At 38.6% G+C, this 17,026-nt stretch overlaps 1 protein-coding gene across 3 annotated transcripts in view; it reads left to right on the top strand.

Moving 5' to 3' along the window:
• Positions 1–17,026, top strand: part of greb1l (GREB1 like retinoic acid receptor coactivator) — a 43,575-nt gene that overhangs the window by 13,862 nt on the left and 12,687 nt on the right. For 2 of the 3 annotated variants that reach the window (XM_055151692.1, XM_055151694.1), the window contains exons 3-11: positions 7,833–7,929; positions 10,352–10,517; positions 11,814–11,984; positions 12,595–12,771; positions 13,301–13,477; positions 13,890–14,012; positions 14,871–14,990; positions 16,439–16,573; positions 16,670–16,804. In XM_055151692.1, coding sequence (XP_055007667.1) covers positions 10,361–10,517; positions 11,814–11,984; positions 12,595–12,771; positions 13,301–13,477; positions 13,890–14,012; positions 14,871–14,990; positions 16,439–16,573; positions 16,670–16,804 — 1,195 coding nt within the window. In that variant the 5' untranslated portion in view covers positions 7,833–7,929; positions 10,352–10,360. Of the gene's footprint in view, positions 1–7,832; positions 7,930–9,063; positions 9,318–10,351; positions 10,518–11,813; positions 11,985–12,594; positions 12,772–13,300; positions 13,478–13,889; positions 14,013–14,870; positions 14,991–16,438; positions 16,574–16,669; positions 16,805–17,026 lie in introns of all 3 variants that reach the window. The other variant, XM_055151693.1, reaches the window with a different exon arrangement.

Below are 17,026 nucleotides of genomic sequence, written 5' to 3' on the forward strand. Positions count from 1 at the left end.
ATATATATATATATATATATATTTAGCTAGAAGGTTAGGTAAGCTGTTTCCATTAATTGATGCTTGCCTTTGTCCGGCTCAGATGCAGTTAAGGTTAAATGCCTTGCCCTTAAACTCATCCACTAGGCCAGAGTGTGTGGCAAGGTCGCTGCTCCAATCCCCCCAGCACAAAACACAAAGAAAACGCCTGTCCCTTAATGAATTAGCTGCACCACGGCCCTGAGCTGCTCCCTGCTTCAATTCTGCCCTTTCACATGCACTCCTCTAATCTTAAAATGAGTTTTATAACTGGACAGTAAACTTCCAGTGGCTTAATGATGATGGCTTCTTCATCTGCCCAAATGCTCCTTTTGTCCTGCTCCCTGCCCCCGATGCCTCTGGTCACCGCAGGACTTAAACCCTGGTTCACCCCGGTTTATAGTCCACTGATAATCCTCAAAACACACACAAGGACACAGGCAAAGCATTCACTAAGATCAGGATACCTAGCAATATGACTGGAAATATATCTACCATGTATCTATCATCTCACACGCATTCATTTGAGTTCCCCTGTGTATGAAAGGCAGTGTATAAGTAAAAATGCCTTGCTTTCAATTAATTTATAGCAGCCTTTAGTATCTTTATTAGCTAGTCAAGAGGTACCAGGACTAAAATTATTATTATATTAATGAATTTATTAATGAATTTCAACTTCCTCTTTATAGATGCTATTTTGAGGACATTTCAGCATTCAAATGTTGTTATATCTTGTTCTGAATTGTTAATTGCTTGGCAACAGTGCAACTTTTTTATCACTCTAAAACCCATGGATAGGACAAAAAAACTCCTCTCTTATCTAAAACTGGAAAATTATTACATTATAAAGCAAACATTGCATTGTACAGCAAATATTTTCATCCAAGAAATTGGATATTATCAGTGTTTCTGTTAATGAAGATGGTCCAAAAGCTTAAATATTGTCTAATACCTTAAGTACCAAATCTGATTTGTTGACCACATACCATCTCTGGCCCGATCTGCCCTGCTGTGCTACATACACTGCGTTACTCTAACTCCAGCAATGGCATTCAGTAGGAATGTTTGTCTTTGTTTGTGTGGCTTACTGGAAAGGCCCTAGAGTGACCTCAGCTCATCTGCTAACCTCACTACTGCGATTTGCACTTCAAACTCAGCAGGCAGTCCTTAGTACAGGCGGGGAGGGGCGAGCAAGGAAAGTTGTGGGTCTTTTTATAAGGAAATTAGATCAGGGATCTGCCACCCTGATAGTAAACATTAGTGCGAGTCCTGACACCCTTGGGCGTCAGGGAGACCATGTGACTGGATGGACTTGGCTGCTTCTCATCGCGGGAACTTTCACATTGTGGACAGTAGCGGTCGTAAGTTTTCATTTGCTGGTTTGTGAGGGGTGAAGTGCAGAGGTGTCTCACCACAACATGCAACTGGAATCAATAGAAACACAATAATAAAACATGTTTTATGGCTACAATTACACTTCGGCACTTCCACAGTCATCACTACAATGCAGTCATAGATTATATCAACATTTGTGAAGGCTTAAATGCCACTGTGATGGTAGGGTTCTAATTAGTTTATGTATGTATTTGGGTTATAATTGAAATCCACGTATTTTACAATTATAATGTATATGCTGTCAAACAGTATCTGTTTGACAGTACATACAGTACAGGCTGATTTCGAGCATCATGTTTTGTGGTTTGTATGTCATTTAAATAGTCTAAAAGGTCCAGAAATCCCATAATAATCAGATTTTAGTGTGCATGTAAACAACCATAAAGCAATAGTTATAAATGTGATTAAAAGGTGATTCATTGTACACTCACAGCCCATCTTAAAACTGACATAGGGACAACTGTAATTTAAGATTGTGCATTTCTATCTGTTCTTTAACTTTAGAGTCACACATTGGTACTGGGTAGAGCCAAAACAGCTGCCGGCTTAGCGAGGAATTGATTAGGCGCTGATTGGGCCAAAAGTCATGTGTTTGGCAGCTGCTGAGTCAGTGAACACAGGGCTTTGGTATACCCCTGGGATTCCTTTCCTCACCCCTCCTCCCTCTCTTTCTCTCTCTCCATCTTGTCCTCTCCTTCTTCAAGCCCAAGATCCTCCCCAGCTGTCACATGACCCATGCATCCTCAGGTGGCCGTGGTCAGGGTACTTCCTTTTGTCAGGGACTTTACCGGGAGCTCAATGCACTGGTGAGGGATGGGGATGAGGGGCGGGCTACCATTCAATCCGCACTCCTTTGTTTTTCTGTGCAAGTCTTTTGAGGCCAAAGAAAATGCCGGGTTTACTCATTATCTCTGCCTGAAATGGGTTATTTAAGACTGGTTGTGTCAAAGTCAGGGGCTTGAGTATAAATCACAATGACAGCTCTTTTCCCTCAGTTGAACTTGCTGTGCCTCCAATGATATCATATTCACTCATTTATGTTGGAAGCCTTATTCAATCATCGAGTCATTATTGCTATAGTAAGATGTGATACTGGTGACAATCTGTCATGTTTACTTGCTTTTTAGAGATGGGCAACTAATCAAATTTTAACTGAGATTCAGTCATTTCTAATTGTCAATAAAAATGCTTGTGGTTTTTAATTGAGAAGTTTTCACCTAATGCTTTGTCCGTAAAAGCAGGTGGTTTTGCATTAGAGTTAAAAAAGATTAAGAAATTAGAATAGTTTGTGTGAAATGCCAGTAATTATTACTCCTTTTGTTCCACGATATGTTTTTTTCCATTATAAAGACTGTAAAAAATACAAAACTTGAATGTAGGCTCAGGCAAACTTTATTAATCCACAGTAGAAATAGGAAGTGAAAAATGTTCAAAAAACACTGTTGGAACATTCAACTGTGTGATATTTTATGTAATTTAAATCAAGTTGAGTGAGCATCGTAGCATTTTCCATTGATGTCTTGTCATGTTTGTTGCATACAAGCTTCTTCCACTCATTAACTTTATCAGTAATTCATTGAGGTTAATTTTAGCTGTACTGTAAAAAGTCAATGACCTTTCCCATGTGTGGTCTAAAACAGCAACAGCCAGACAAATTTCACAGTCAAACTCAAGCCCAATGTTTAGACAAATGTCACTCATGGGGTGACATTAGAAGCCTTGCGTGCTAATGGAGCCTCTGATTGGCTGGAGTGGAAGTTTATAGCCCTGTCCCTTACACGGCGTCAGCCCTAATATACCCATTGGAGAAGAGGTGCCAAAAAGTGCACACAAACTGATTAAAACAACTGTCGACTGTGCTTGTGGTAATGAACTGGAACAAGCAGGAAAAGCAGAGTTTTATAATGAGGAGATGCAACAGGATGTAATAGAACAGCTGGTATATCATTAGAAACACTATAGCAACTAGCGGGGGTAGCCAGAATTTGGTTAATATGTTAAGTTTAATGAGACCATATAAATAATTAGCACTGTAATGCATTCATTTATTAAATAACTTTGAAATTGAATTGAAATCTCAATTTGAGATGCCCAAGTATCAAATCCAAAGGCTGCAATTATTTAGATAATACTGTATGTACTCTGCAAAGAACAAAATCTCCTGTCTTTTTATAGAACCATCTTGTTGTGCCTGTGGCTTAGACTGTTGCAAACATGTTCTTGTATTCTTGTATTAATTTCATTTTCAGTCTCAAATGTTACTGCTTCTGGTGTTGTTTACAGTGAGCGCTCTGAGCATAATCTTACTTTTTATATTTATATTGCAAGTCTAATCGCAATACTTGTCAAAAAAAAGTGTTTGGTATTTTTTTTCTTAATCATGCAGTGCTTTAAAATAATAATAATTGTAAGCAAGATGTAATTAAATGGCACTTTTACAATGTACATTTCAAGAACACTGTATCACAGAATTAATACCTTTTGAGAAACTATTCCCTTCAATTTTCAAATGCATGGATTGAATATTTATTGTTTTTAATAACTGAATGTTGGCTGATGGATTGCTTTGCTCTTAAACATCAACAGTTCACTTCCCTATTAGCACTGTAAGAGTTACCTTGGGCCTACTTGGCAAATTCTCAGGTTTCTCAAACAATGTTCTTACCTGACAATAGCTCCAGAGCAGGACCCATTATACAAATATCCTATTTGATTTTCACATCAAGTAATACTTACGCAATATGTTTTATTTATGGATTGTACTGGGATTATCCTGATTTGGGGTTATTGTGTCAGTGAAACAAAGTACTGCATGTTATTGTTTTGAGTAGCACACTACAAAATGGGTTATTGTTAAACACCTAATTCTTTGCCAAATAATGGCTGTTAATCACGGCTACATTCTACCATGTTTTAGTATGCTTATGTATATGCCTTATTAGATTTAAATATCAAGTCTGTTTTGCCTTAAGCAGGAAATAATATCAGCAATAGTATTCTACAGAATGCTTTTATTAAGACTATATTTTTAATTTAATTAAATGATCAATGTTTGATTATTTAAATGAGCAGCAGATACTGTACCCAATGTGACTCCAGTTGTAGGTGTTCATGCCTGCATTGCTCACAAAGTCACATCACAGACATGAGAATATTTCAAATGCCTCACATTACAACCTTTCTAAACTCTGACCATTATTATATTGCTCCATTTGATGATAAGAACCCAGTCCATAATACCATATAATCACCACATGTGCCTGGGGGGTTGATTTGTGGTTGGGTTGTGGTTGTTTATTTATTTTAACCAGATGAGCTCCTGGTATTTATAGCAGGAGTAACAGCACAGTGAGGGGTCAATCCTAAGACAAAACAATTTATAACTCGGGAATTGTTCGAAGTCAGACTGTCAGAAACTGTAAATGTAAGGATCCATGTATGTAACTAGAAAAATCTTACGTTAATAAATGAATAACACTTGAAATTATCTGTCCAGGTTTTAGACTTAAACTTAAATGCTTAAAATGAATATTGTTCTATTGGCAGCCACTGATAGAAATGTTCAGATACAGATTTGTGAATTTTCCTTAGAGATATTTCTCATAAGAATAGTGTGTGATTAATAGGGAATATTATTGCCCCCCATTTGTGACTATGCCATCATTACATCAAAGAATGAGAAAACTACCAATAAACAAACTACACTGATCCACTAAGGAAATTGGACACCGTAATTCAAAAGTACAAACTTAACCATTTGTAAGTCCAGAAGTTGGGGCGTGCCTGGGTGATGTGTGGCAGGGCAGTGGGACAGCGTGGAGCGGTGGGCGACCTCTTTGTTTTTAACCCCCGCAACTGTGCAGACCCCAAGAGCTTCTGTCACTGTGGGGAGTCCGCCTGGCCAAGATGAATGAGACCCAGTGGATTCTCCCCCTATATATTACTAAATAAAAGACATAGATAAATTCTGTTGAGCTCAGAATATTAATTTGAACTCACTATTTAAGACTAATTAACATTTCTTTACATGATGAATCTAGATTATCAGTCTTATTTCAGTATGTTTCTGAATGGTTTCAACTGTTTTTGCTTTTTATTACAACCTAAATTATTCAGGTTTCAAATTAAAGAATCTTGGTTATAGTCAGCCAATATAACTTAAAAAAATTGTAACCATGCTGTATTGCTCTTTTGGCAGTGTTCTCCCTTTAGTCTGGCAAATGGCCCACTAGGGGAGAGAAGAGCGGGTGACTGGGGGATCAAGGGTGGAGCTTATTTTCATGTGTGTTAGGAGAGAGACAGAGAGAGGGAGGGAGAGAGAGGGAGGCAGGGCTTCTGGTGCACTCCAAGTGGGAATCCCAGTTTGCTCAGTAGGCTATCATGACAAAGGTGTCTCCAGACCTACCAGGGAATTCTGTGCATTTTTGCTGTGTGGATATCAACTATTCAAGTGTTACCAATGGGATTTATTATCTGAAAAGGACTACCCTACTGAGCCCATAGGATTTGGATTGTACTACTTTTCAATTTGGGATTTTTAAGCGCTCACCCCAGGTCTTGGAGTCATGGAAGGTACCTACTACTGTATGTTTTTCTTTTGGAGCTCACATACATTAATGAGATAGGCTTTTAGCACCTGATTCAAACTACGTGGAGAAATGTTTGCCCTTTTCCTCCCGGCATACTTCCCTTCCCCCCTGTTTCTCATATCAGCTGGGCATTGACATTGAGTGACCATTGGCTTTTCTAATGTTAAATGTTGTGGCCCATTGGTATGGAGTTTTAAATGGTGCAGCATAACAATGAGGTGAAAACGATTGAGATGTTTATCAAAATTTGACTAACATCTTGTGGTTTCATGGCTACAGCGAGGAATATCCAGTTTAAGCACTTTAAAATATATGGCTTTACATTTACAGTATCAAAATTAGGCCAATAAAGTGAATTTGACTTAAATGTTTTACCCAGTTACTTTTATTTATTGAAGTCCCCATGACATCAAGCATTGGATCTGAATACTGATTACAATATAGTTACATTCAGCCTCTCTTTGTATGATGACTTGCAATTGAATTTCACAGTTGAGTGAGTAACAAAGGAGGAGATAAGTAACTAGTCAATGAGAGGCTGTAGCCCAAACACTCAAATATTTCTCTTTACTGTTAAATGCTTTTATATCAATATTTTTCATTTTACAGTGTCTATTTGCTGTGTCTTCATAGTTTAATGCATGGGCAGTTTACTTATTTGAGTATTTATGTGGCAAAGGTGTGTCTTTAACCCTCAGCTTGAATTTGGCTCTGGGCAAGAAACCAAACTGCCCCGTCAGCCTAAACATGTCCTCAGAAGTCATTAGTTAAAAAGGGACATTTTTACAAAGACCTCAGGTGATTCTCATCACTGTATCTCTTGCTGTCTGTCTCCCACTACATTAACAGAAGATAGTCATCAGAAAATGTCTACTAAGTTTAATTATTGCAGAAATGCCACAATTATCAATGCTGTGGTGGCTTATTTACATACAGGCTGTTCCTTAAATTTGAGTTGTGGCCATAAATAAGTCACCTTTAAACAGTCAATTCTGCATGCTGTAGGGTTCCTAAAATCCTTACCTACATATTTAGGTAACGTAGGTAGGTAGATTCATGGTCTGTGTTGGCTTGATCAGCCATTTCCAATATGAAATGGTTTATATGTTTGTTTAAACAGTCACCTGTTGTTTGTATCATAAATGAATTGGTGTTGAAATGTCAGTCTTGTTTGGGAGCTTTGACATTTTAACCCCACTTTGATAAGCAATATCAAACTGGCTAATCATTCACAAAATAAGGTTCAGTGTGATCCCTAAATGCATTTGAACCAGTTGCTTGTGTACACTCAGTTAGTGGAGGACTTGGACCCCGACTTAGCTCTCTGGTTACAGCCACAGTCAGAAGTGATGACTGGGAGATTGCACAGTCAGTGTTTTGAGGGGAACTTTGCTTCTGTTGTATCAGCGCCCCAGAGGCTAAACAATACTTAGTCAAAAGGTCATAGTAGCAAGCAAATCCATTCACAAGACAGCGTGTGTGGAGTGGAGGCAGCAAACTAAAACAACACAATTGTGTTTCATGAAAATAGCCTCAGGCTGGTGGTATCAAATAACACTCTGTGGCCTAATAATAGTGGCCACATATGTCATGATTGAACCCCTCTTAATGACTGAGTGGTCATAAGTGCGCCCATTCATGCTGCAAGTGACCAGATCCTTTGGGCTCTCGTAACATTATCCTGTTTGCTGCTCTGATTATGTAACATCACTAACTTCACACAGATGCCACTCTGAAATTTATTTTAATGCCATAGTAGGTAGAATATATCTATACTAAGACATATTGAAAAGGCATGAAAGTGACCATATATTTGATTTTTCTCCTCAGGTCTCAGAGTCCTGTATCTTCTCTGAAGCTTTCTGCGCTGTGGTGACCCAGCATGTAGCAGAGGTGAACAAGTCCCTTCACACCTGTGAACAACAACGTAAGGACTTTTCAAATTGCATTTTCTATTGAAACAGCTCTGACAAGAGCTTCAGCGGTTATTTGATTTTCTTTGTCATCTCGAATGCCCTGGTGCAGATAGGGCTTATTTTGACCTGGGGTCACATTCATGCAATCTGGTGATGCCACCCACAAGCAGAGCCGGACCAACTGCTCACTAACACGAGCAGAATGGCCTCTCAAAAGCTGAGCGTAAACTCTTCTTCCTGGTCATCTTTTCTTTAAGTGCGTCCATCCGTGAAGCATAGTCACTGCAGCTGACCTGATCTACCTGAGTCACATCCGTCAGGTGACCAGGATGCTTTGTTTTAGGGATTTGTCTTGTGCAGGAGATGGCATGAGTGTTGTCCACCTCCGGCATAAGCAAGGTTAATGATAAATCTGTGAATGGGGGGTGAGGCGGGGGGTAAGGTCTCCAGAGCCTCTTCTGTCAAAACTGGAGCCCGAGGCTGCCTGTGTCCCTTTTGTTTCTGCGCAGCTCCTTCTTCCATCAGTTAAGAAATACTGTAGCTGTGTCTGTTAAGCTGCTTATCTCCCACAGAACAGTCGGGCTCTGTTAATCTAGTCTTTTGTCTGGGATGAAGGTTGTTAGGTAAACATAGCCACTGGAACCTGTCCAGGCGTGCACAGATTCACACCAGCGCTTTATTGACAAAATAAGAAGTTCCAAATGAGTTACTTGTATTTTGATACATCCTGTGAGTAAAACATTAGTTCTGGGCTTCACTGCCGTACCTAAGCATTTCTCATCTGTATAACTGTAAGTATAGATCCCCCAGAGGTTAATATTACACTGTGGATACATTCAGTTGTTGATGTTTAACAGCTGCTTTAGATTGTCCTGAAACAAGGAATGTGTTTCTCAGTGCGCTTCAGCCTGAACTTTGCAAGGACACAGACAGGAGGCACCTCAGGACATCTGAACCCCCCTGCACCAGTGTTCTGGATGTGTCTTTTATGGCTGCCTTGGATTTAAACCACATTTCCTGAGATGTTTTGACACATCACAAATGGGAGTTCTTCAATCGTGTGATAAAAGGGGTAGTTGGAGATAGCTCTTTTGGCTAATTTGGAAATCTTACGGCTGTCCTTTCTCCCCACTCTTTTTGTTTAGTTTTGAGGCCACATGCTTGGCTTTGTGTCCAGCTGCCTCCTGTCACCAAAGACTGGACAAAGTCAGGCCTGTGGGCGACCCTAGCAGATGTCCTACTGCGGACAGAGGGGCGAAGGGACACTGGTGGTAGGGCAGAAGACATCACTGACTGAACACAGGCAGCAAGAAGTCATTGGCCTTGGCTGTTCTTAGAGCCAATCTGTCTGAGAATGCGGAGTACAATTGGATAGTGGCTTCAGAAAATATAGCTGGAGGTTTGGGTTCAAAGCAGTTTCAAAATTCTACTAATCACATGTAAACTGATACAAAAGGATACCTTAATAGTAAATAATAATAATACTTTTTATTTGTTGCTCCCTTTTTAACACCCAAGGACCATGCAGTAAAAGCAGGGCAAAAACAGATTAACACCTGTCTGTTAGTGTTAAATAACAGTACAGGTAATGTAGGGCTTTATAGTGTGCTATTTTGAGATGATAAGATAATCCTTTATTGTCTCCCATGGGGAAAATTGTCTTAGGACAGGGCATCACATGCTTTAACACAAAGACAACACAGGAACATACAAACATCCATCATAGAACATAAATAAATAAGAGACCAAGTATGACCACGAGTGATACACCAAAAGGACCTTTAAGTCACTCTATACAGGCAATCCCTTCACAATTTTATATTCTCTTATACACTCCCTTGACCTATGTGCAGTTTTGATTGCACATTCCCTAAGCCTTTTAAATGTTATTTTTTTTTAACTGCACTCTCTGGGTTTAGCAGATTAATGGCTAATGGTACAAAAGAATGTTTGAATCTGTTGAGTTTACAGTTTGACAGCATCAACTCAAAATGACTTTGAACAACATGGGTTGGGTCACTGGCCATTGTCTTGCCTAGCTTCCTAACAGTCTCGTCAAAAATTTGCTCAAGTGAACTAGGTGCCATAACCATTATTTTACCCACTCGTTTAGTCATGGTAAAAAATTTTGATTTAAGATTGACTGGCAGGTTTCGTTCTGGTATGTCAACATGATTTGATGTTGACATACCATAACGTAAAATTGATTCTGTACATGCTCTGTAAACATCAGCATTACATTTTTATCCACTCCATGTAACCTAAGCCTTCTTAAAAAATATAGGTGCTGACTGATTCTTGAGCAGACAAATTGTACATGCTGGCTCCATTTGAGCTCATGTAATTGTGGCCGTGCATGCTTATCTAAAGCACTTCTTTCTCTCTATTTCTGTTTCTTTCCCTCCCTGTCTGTTTCTAACCTCACTCTCACAGGTAATAATCATGGGGAATTCATACGCGGGCCAGCTGAAGTCTGCCCGGTTTGAAGAGGCTCTCCATAACTCTATTGAGGCCTCACTGAGATCGACCAGTGGAGACCCACAGCCCATCTTCACGCAGCTATACCTCGAGCCCGAGCCGTATCCTGGAAACGTGGAGGGTAAATACACACTCCATTTAAACAGTAATGGGGACTGGTCATATGAGGCTAGCTTACTTCACTGAGTTTATTACGCATCCTCTCTTTCTTCTAATATGGCTGAAACTGTAGTACTCGACTAGTCAGTGATTATTTTTGCAATATCACAACTACTTTTAGAATTATTTTTATTGTGCATTGAGATTTTTAAATACATTTTTAACCAAATAAACGTTGAAATATGGTGATCGAAGACCTCTAGATTTAATCATTTTGATTTAATAATGTGACTGTCATTGTTATATGATGACTTTTGGCATGTGTTTTAGAATTAGTATAGTCCAGTTAATGATAAAGATGATCCAAATACAGTGGTGATATTCATTTTAATAGTTCACTTGTCACAATTATTCTGACAAATATTTGCAGCACGACTATCTAATAGCAGAATAGCAATGCAAGTCTTAAGTATGTCCCCATTTTGAATTTACTTCCGGTGTTGTTGCAGAAAAGCATTGGCTGTATAGTGTTTGATTATACAGCGGTTTATTCTGGTTTATTCTGGTCTATTCTAGCTAGGGTTCCAGCTTTTTCTCTTCTGATACCGACTTCAATACTATGGCTGTAAGAATCTGCCGATATCCAATATCTACTGACAAATGCCAGTGCAGAGACAGACAACAGCATTGACTTCTTTAAAACAAAAATTAAATCTGACAAAACTTATCCAAATGTATAATTTAACTGTTATTTATCCCTCAAGTGTCTACAGAACAGCTGTTCTGTTTTAAATTAAAGCCTAACTAAGCCTAAACCCTTTGAGATTTTCTGGGCAACTATGACCAGTAAATAGTGTTGTTGGCTGAACCAATATTTGGAAGCCGAGGTCCAAACATTTTTTCCAGTACTGGCGTTGATATTCGATATTGGTATCGGTGCATCCCTTTCGTGGTCTATTCTATACCTCTCAAAAGACAAATATGTTAATGACATTGGGTCATAAATTGGTGATTGCAAAGACTTCTTAAGATAGTGCTAGAGGATCACTACAGTTTCTGCATTTCAAATCTTTTTGTAATTTGATTATTTTTAAGTGCTCAAAAATATGCATTTGTAGGTCACTTTTTAGTCTTGCAGAGTATTTTGTAATCCAAGGTTATAGGTATGAGTTAGTTTATGTTTTGTCTTTGGTACAGATATTTTATCTCTCAAAAAATAGTACTCCAAAAGAAATTTTAATATTTTGTTTGTGAAAAGTTTAAGAAAAAACATATTATATGTAGAAATTCCCTAAAACTCTCCCAATCTTTTCATTAGACATAAAACCTAAAAATGAACTGAATGGGGCAGAGACACCAAACCATGATACGAACGGTCACTCCTCAAATGACATGGAAGACATGGACGATGACGATGATTCAGACAGCAGCAGCCCCCCTCTGCCATACCTCCAGGTCCCTCCCCCTGACGGCTGCTGCACTTTGGATGGTAAGATCCCAGTTTGAATGGTCACTATTAACAAATCACCAAGACTGCAATTATTTAAGATATTTTTTTCTGCAAAACAAAAAAAGTGTCTGATTATGTTTTAAACCTAGTAACCATCATATTTCAATCTTCTGTCTTCTCTCAAATGTTTATGCTCTCAAGTGTTTAAAGTTAGTGCTCTGGACAGAATTCTACTGTTAAAATATAAATTGCAAATCTAATTGTAGTTGCACTACTTGTAAGATATGTGTAATAATCATTCACCCTGTTCATTATTTCAAATATTGTTGTTCTATATAGTGAAGTTGGAACCATGAAGTTTCTTTCTTCAAATAGGTTTCACCTCAGTGACTAAAAGCAATCTATACAGAATCACAGCATCTGCTTAAAGTCAATTGTTAATGTGTAAAAGGTTAAAGAGACACTATGAGACTTTTCAGGTGTGGGGTAATTACATGCTCATGTAGAAAAGCAGGTGACAGACCCTTCTCCAGAAATGCTATATGGTGCACCTTTAAAGACAATGAACAAAATTATTTAACTTTCAAACCACAGTTTTTTTATTTCTTCTATCACATTTGTCTAACTGAAAAACAACCTATCTCCTCAGGTTTCTGTCAAGCCGGTAAGGACCTCCGCCTGGTTTCCATAGCAACAGAGCCCATAGATGTCCCGGCGGGGTTTGAGCTGGTCGGTGCCAAGTCCCCGAGTGTCCCGGAGCACATCCTGGTGTGTGCCGTGGACCGCCGCTTCCTGCCTGATGAGAATGGGAAAAATGCACTTTTAGGTCAGTGTGTTCCTAACTGTGATAACAAATAATAAGACAGATAGCAATTGAGTTTATTTTAAGATTCTGGTGGAAAAGCATGAAGGATTCTGTTAAGTTGTGTTGTGAGCAGAGAAGCACAGAAGTGAGTAGTTAAAGCTTGGGTGAAGTAACATTAAATAAAATTGTGACCTGCCAATCTCGACAGATAGTTGTGATTCAGTGCTTTTTACAATGCAGCATGTTCTAACACAGACACATACCATCTACTTTTCCATATACACTACTCCTCTTGGTCAGCCATTGCCATTGGTCAGTCATGCTCTCACGGAGTGACAGTCGAATAAGTATCTAAAACTTTCAAACTATTCTTGCAAGTAAACTAAAATGAAATTAAAATATATGAATGTCACCTCTTTCACCTCTCATCTCTGGCATTATAGCGCTAACTTAACAAGCCTTCTTGTGATAGTGAGGGCTACACCAATAACTGTGTTTTCTGATTTTAATTGTTTATTAACTAATGCTTTTGTTTGCTTTTTTAAAATAGGTTTTTCAGGAAACTGTGTTGGCTGTGGAGAGAAAGGTTTCCGATATTTCACAGAGTTTTCAAACCACATAAATTTGAAGTTATCTACGCAACCCAAAAAGCAGAAGCACTTAAAATACTACCTGGTGAAGAACTCACAGGGTGCTCTGACAAAAGGTCCCCTTATTTGCTGGAAAGGTAAATTGATATCTTTTATTTTTGAAACTGCTTTATTTCTAAATTAGTGCTGGTGGTAAGGTGAATGTAACAGCTACTGCAAAATATTTAGATGTTTGTAACAAATTGATTCTTATGTGAATTCAAAATACTAACCTAGACTAACCTCTCCCACTAAAAGAAAAAAAAAAACATCTTTACCCTTTACTTTTGTAAGCCTGGATCAGTTTCCCTTGGTGGTTCCCTTCATGTATGAGCACTTTACATTTATTGTTACTAGCTATAACCAGCTCCTTGGTCGAAGTTTACTCTCAGATGTAATTTATTTGTGGCACCTTTCACACGTTACTAAATCATATTTTTTTTAAACTTCAGTATTTGTTACTACAATGTGCATAAATTATTAATCACTTTCACTTCCATGCTTGTTTAGACTGTAAAACTCGCCAGTTCTCCAGCAGCGTGTCCACATCCAAACCCAGCTCAGCCTCTTCTTTGAGCAGTAAAGAAAATGGAGGCACCAGTGGACACAGCTCCTCCCCCTATTCACTGTCAGGTAAGGACAGACACATGGTCTTATACCAGCTCTGTGTAAATGCTAAATATTGCATTATACTGTCTTTTACTTGTGCATGATTTTTTAAATGAGTTTAGTTAATTCGAGAATGTCAAAATATGAATGGGCAAGATTAGATATATTCTATGAATCTACTGTTAAATAGATTTTGTGTTAAGTTAGAATAAGATATTGATGACTTTCAGATACTTGAACGTGATGATATTCATACATTCATTACATGGTAGTTTTATGAGAAATATCCTAAAGAAAAATCCACAATTATTGAAGCGGATCACTTGTATTAGTCCTAGTCTAGTACATCAACATTCCCACAAAATCGATCTGCGAATCAATATTAATAATTTTTCCAGTGAGCATCTAGATTAAATAATACAATATTTTGATCTTGTGGTCATATGAAATGCAGCGATTACCCATGTTTGCATATTTATAACAGGTAATCTGTAATAGCCGATGGCCGTCGATGTTCAGTACAAACACATGATCTATGTTTAAGAACTTTTAATCTTCACAGCTTTTTAAATTACCACTATTATCTCCACGAACATAATGAAAAAGCTCCTTTAATATATTGGGCTTAAAGAGCATTTTTCTGTGCCTGGAAAAGCTCCATGGCTTATATACTATTGATTATTTTTCAAACCCAAAAGCCAGCAGTCGGTGCTCTCATCACACGTTAATGTTAGGCAGCTGTGTCGCCAAGCTCCCGTTTGGCATAATTCATTCCCAGAATCTCCCTGACGACGACCTACAAGTGCGTTCTGCTCCCGAAGAGGTCAGTGAGACTCAGCAGCTATTATTTACAGGCCATTTCTTGTGTTTTTTTACTTCCAGATTCTCCTCCAGCGAGACAAGCACAACCTCCGTCAGCCTTTTACAGTCAGGACCTGAGCCGAGAGAGCAGCTTCATCAAACCCCTCACTTCCACACCAGGGAACAAGACTCTGCCCATAGGTAATAATGATATACTAGTGCCATATAATCTTAATGGTATTATCAAATTTTTTGATAGATTAAAATTTCATTGATATCAAACTCAAAGCATTAAAGGTGCACTATGTTAACTTTTTCAATGAAGGGACTGCCACATGCTTGTCTCTATGGAGATGTTGTTACTGCTTTGCCTGGAATAATAACAATAATGTATTAGTCTTCTCTAACACTTCATGGATTACTCATTCACTCCACACTTGGTGGGGATAAGTTACTTCTGCAACCGCAACTGCTCTGGGTTTCAGCAACCAATTAAATATATGTATTTTACATTTATTACTTTACACGTTTTTATTGCCCAAAAATACATTGTGTGTAGGGGTGCCTCTCCACAGATTTGACCAATAACTTGGCCTGGTGACTTTATCTGCTTGTCTCCATGGAAATGGCTTAATTGAGTGCCATACTATACATTGTACATTCTCAGCAAAGCGATTTCGTCACAATAAACGTTACACAGTGCACCTTAAAAGTTGAATTGGCTTAGGTTGTCATATCTTTTGTTCAAGGAACAAGTATATTTTCAAGTATTTGGGGTAAACTGGGAAATGCGAGTGTTGATTTTCTAATGGAAATTCATAGATTTTTATTTTTTTTTTTTGTAACAAAAGTCAATTGATTATTATTAACAGAATATAAGGGGATGCTGCAGGTTGGATCTTTTACTTGTCTGTGACATGCCCTTGTCTCTGTTGTGAAAAGCCTTAGTTACATGTGTTATATAATGCTCTGGACACAACTCATGGAACTGACCATGAAGCTGAAATCACTATGGGTGCACACGAATGACAGCCTTCCACATATCCCTTTTGTGTGTGCACTTGTATTAGCACATCAATCAATACTCAAGGAAGGAATGCTGTAATGACTTTTTAAGGCCTTGCTACCCATTGGCCTCTTCACAAGGTTGTGATATTGACAAGCAAAGGCTATAGAAACTAATCAATATCTTAGTGTATTGCGTCCACACTGGCTATAGAATTTATGAATGTCAAATTAGATCATGTGAAAAAAATGCTGCCCAAGGCTCTGAATCCTAAAATTGCCTTTCATTCCACAGTTTGCTTTAAACAAATGAAATGGATTTTTTTCCTTCTGAATACAAACAATATATACATTTTAAGTACCATTTAACACAAAAACCAGAAATTCAAAGACAACTGCACTACACTATATGGTTTTACTGATTGGGGATTGGCTGTGGACTTCTCCATTAAAAAGATCCAAGCATATCATTGACAATTAGAAAGTTTGTGTTTGAGCATAGTGCTGCATTAAGTAGAATAGCACTGACTTTGTTGTATTGCCCACCCTTAGTTTGCATGTTATTTATACAAAGATTATTGGCAGTGCATTCTGTCCCTGGTCATGGTTAAAGTAATCTTAATATGACTTTTTTTTTGGCCCAGTCCCAACTGCTTTGAGGGTCAATGCACCAACTAACAGCCTGGTAGATGCCCACACACCCCTGCTCAGCCCCTCCTCTGTGTCGCTCCGGAATCAGGGGCAGGTGTACCGCCCCACAGATCTTGGGGATAGTCCGGGTAAGAATACAATAAAATATCAAGTCATTGTAGTGTTTTAGTTATAATTCCGCCAGATCCTCATCTATCTTAAAATACTTTTTCTTTCCCTTCCAGTATCCTCTGCCATGAACAGTGGACCCCCCAAGAAGCGCCATCGCAGTTGGCACCCGTCACACCCCAGCACCCTGGTCCCTGTCCCACCCACAGCTGTCCCCGTGCCCGCTATTCGACCCATCGTCTGCTCTCCAGGTCAGTCTTGAACCCATTACAGTTAGTCTTCAGTTGTGTAAGCTTTGCCTTCATTTCACCTTCTTATGTCATTTACTCACCTCTAAGCTCATTTCAGTCTGGAGCACATATGGCATTGTCTCTCAGTGGACATTGTTTAAAATGGAGAAAGACCCGTGTTTGATTAGTTTTGTGTTTAAGTTGTTGGAAATTATTTTGCACACATGTCCATGATAATGCTGA

This window comes from Boleophthalmus pectinirostris, unplaced genomic scaffold (assembly GCF_026225935.1).
Source record: "Boleophthalmus pectinirostris isolate CB_2022bp ecotype Guang Dong unplaced genomic scaffold, ASM2622593v1 HiC_scaffold_16, whole genome shotgun sequence".
Taxonomy (NCBI): domain Eukaryota; kingdom Metazoa; phylum Chordata; class Actinopteri; order Gobiiformes; family Gobiidae; genus Boleophthalmus; species Boleophthalmus pectinirostris.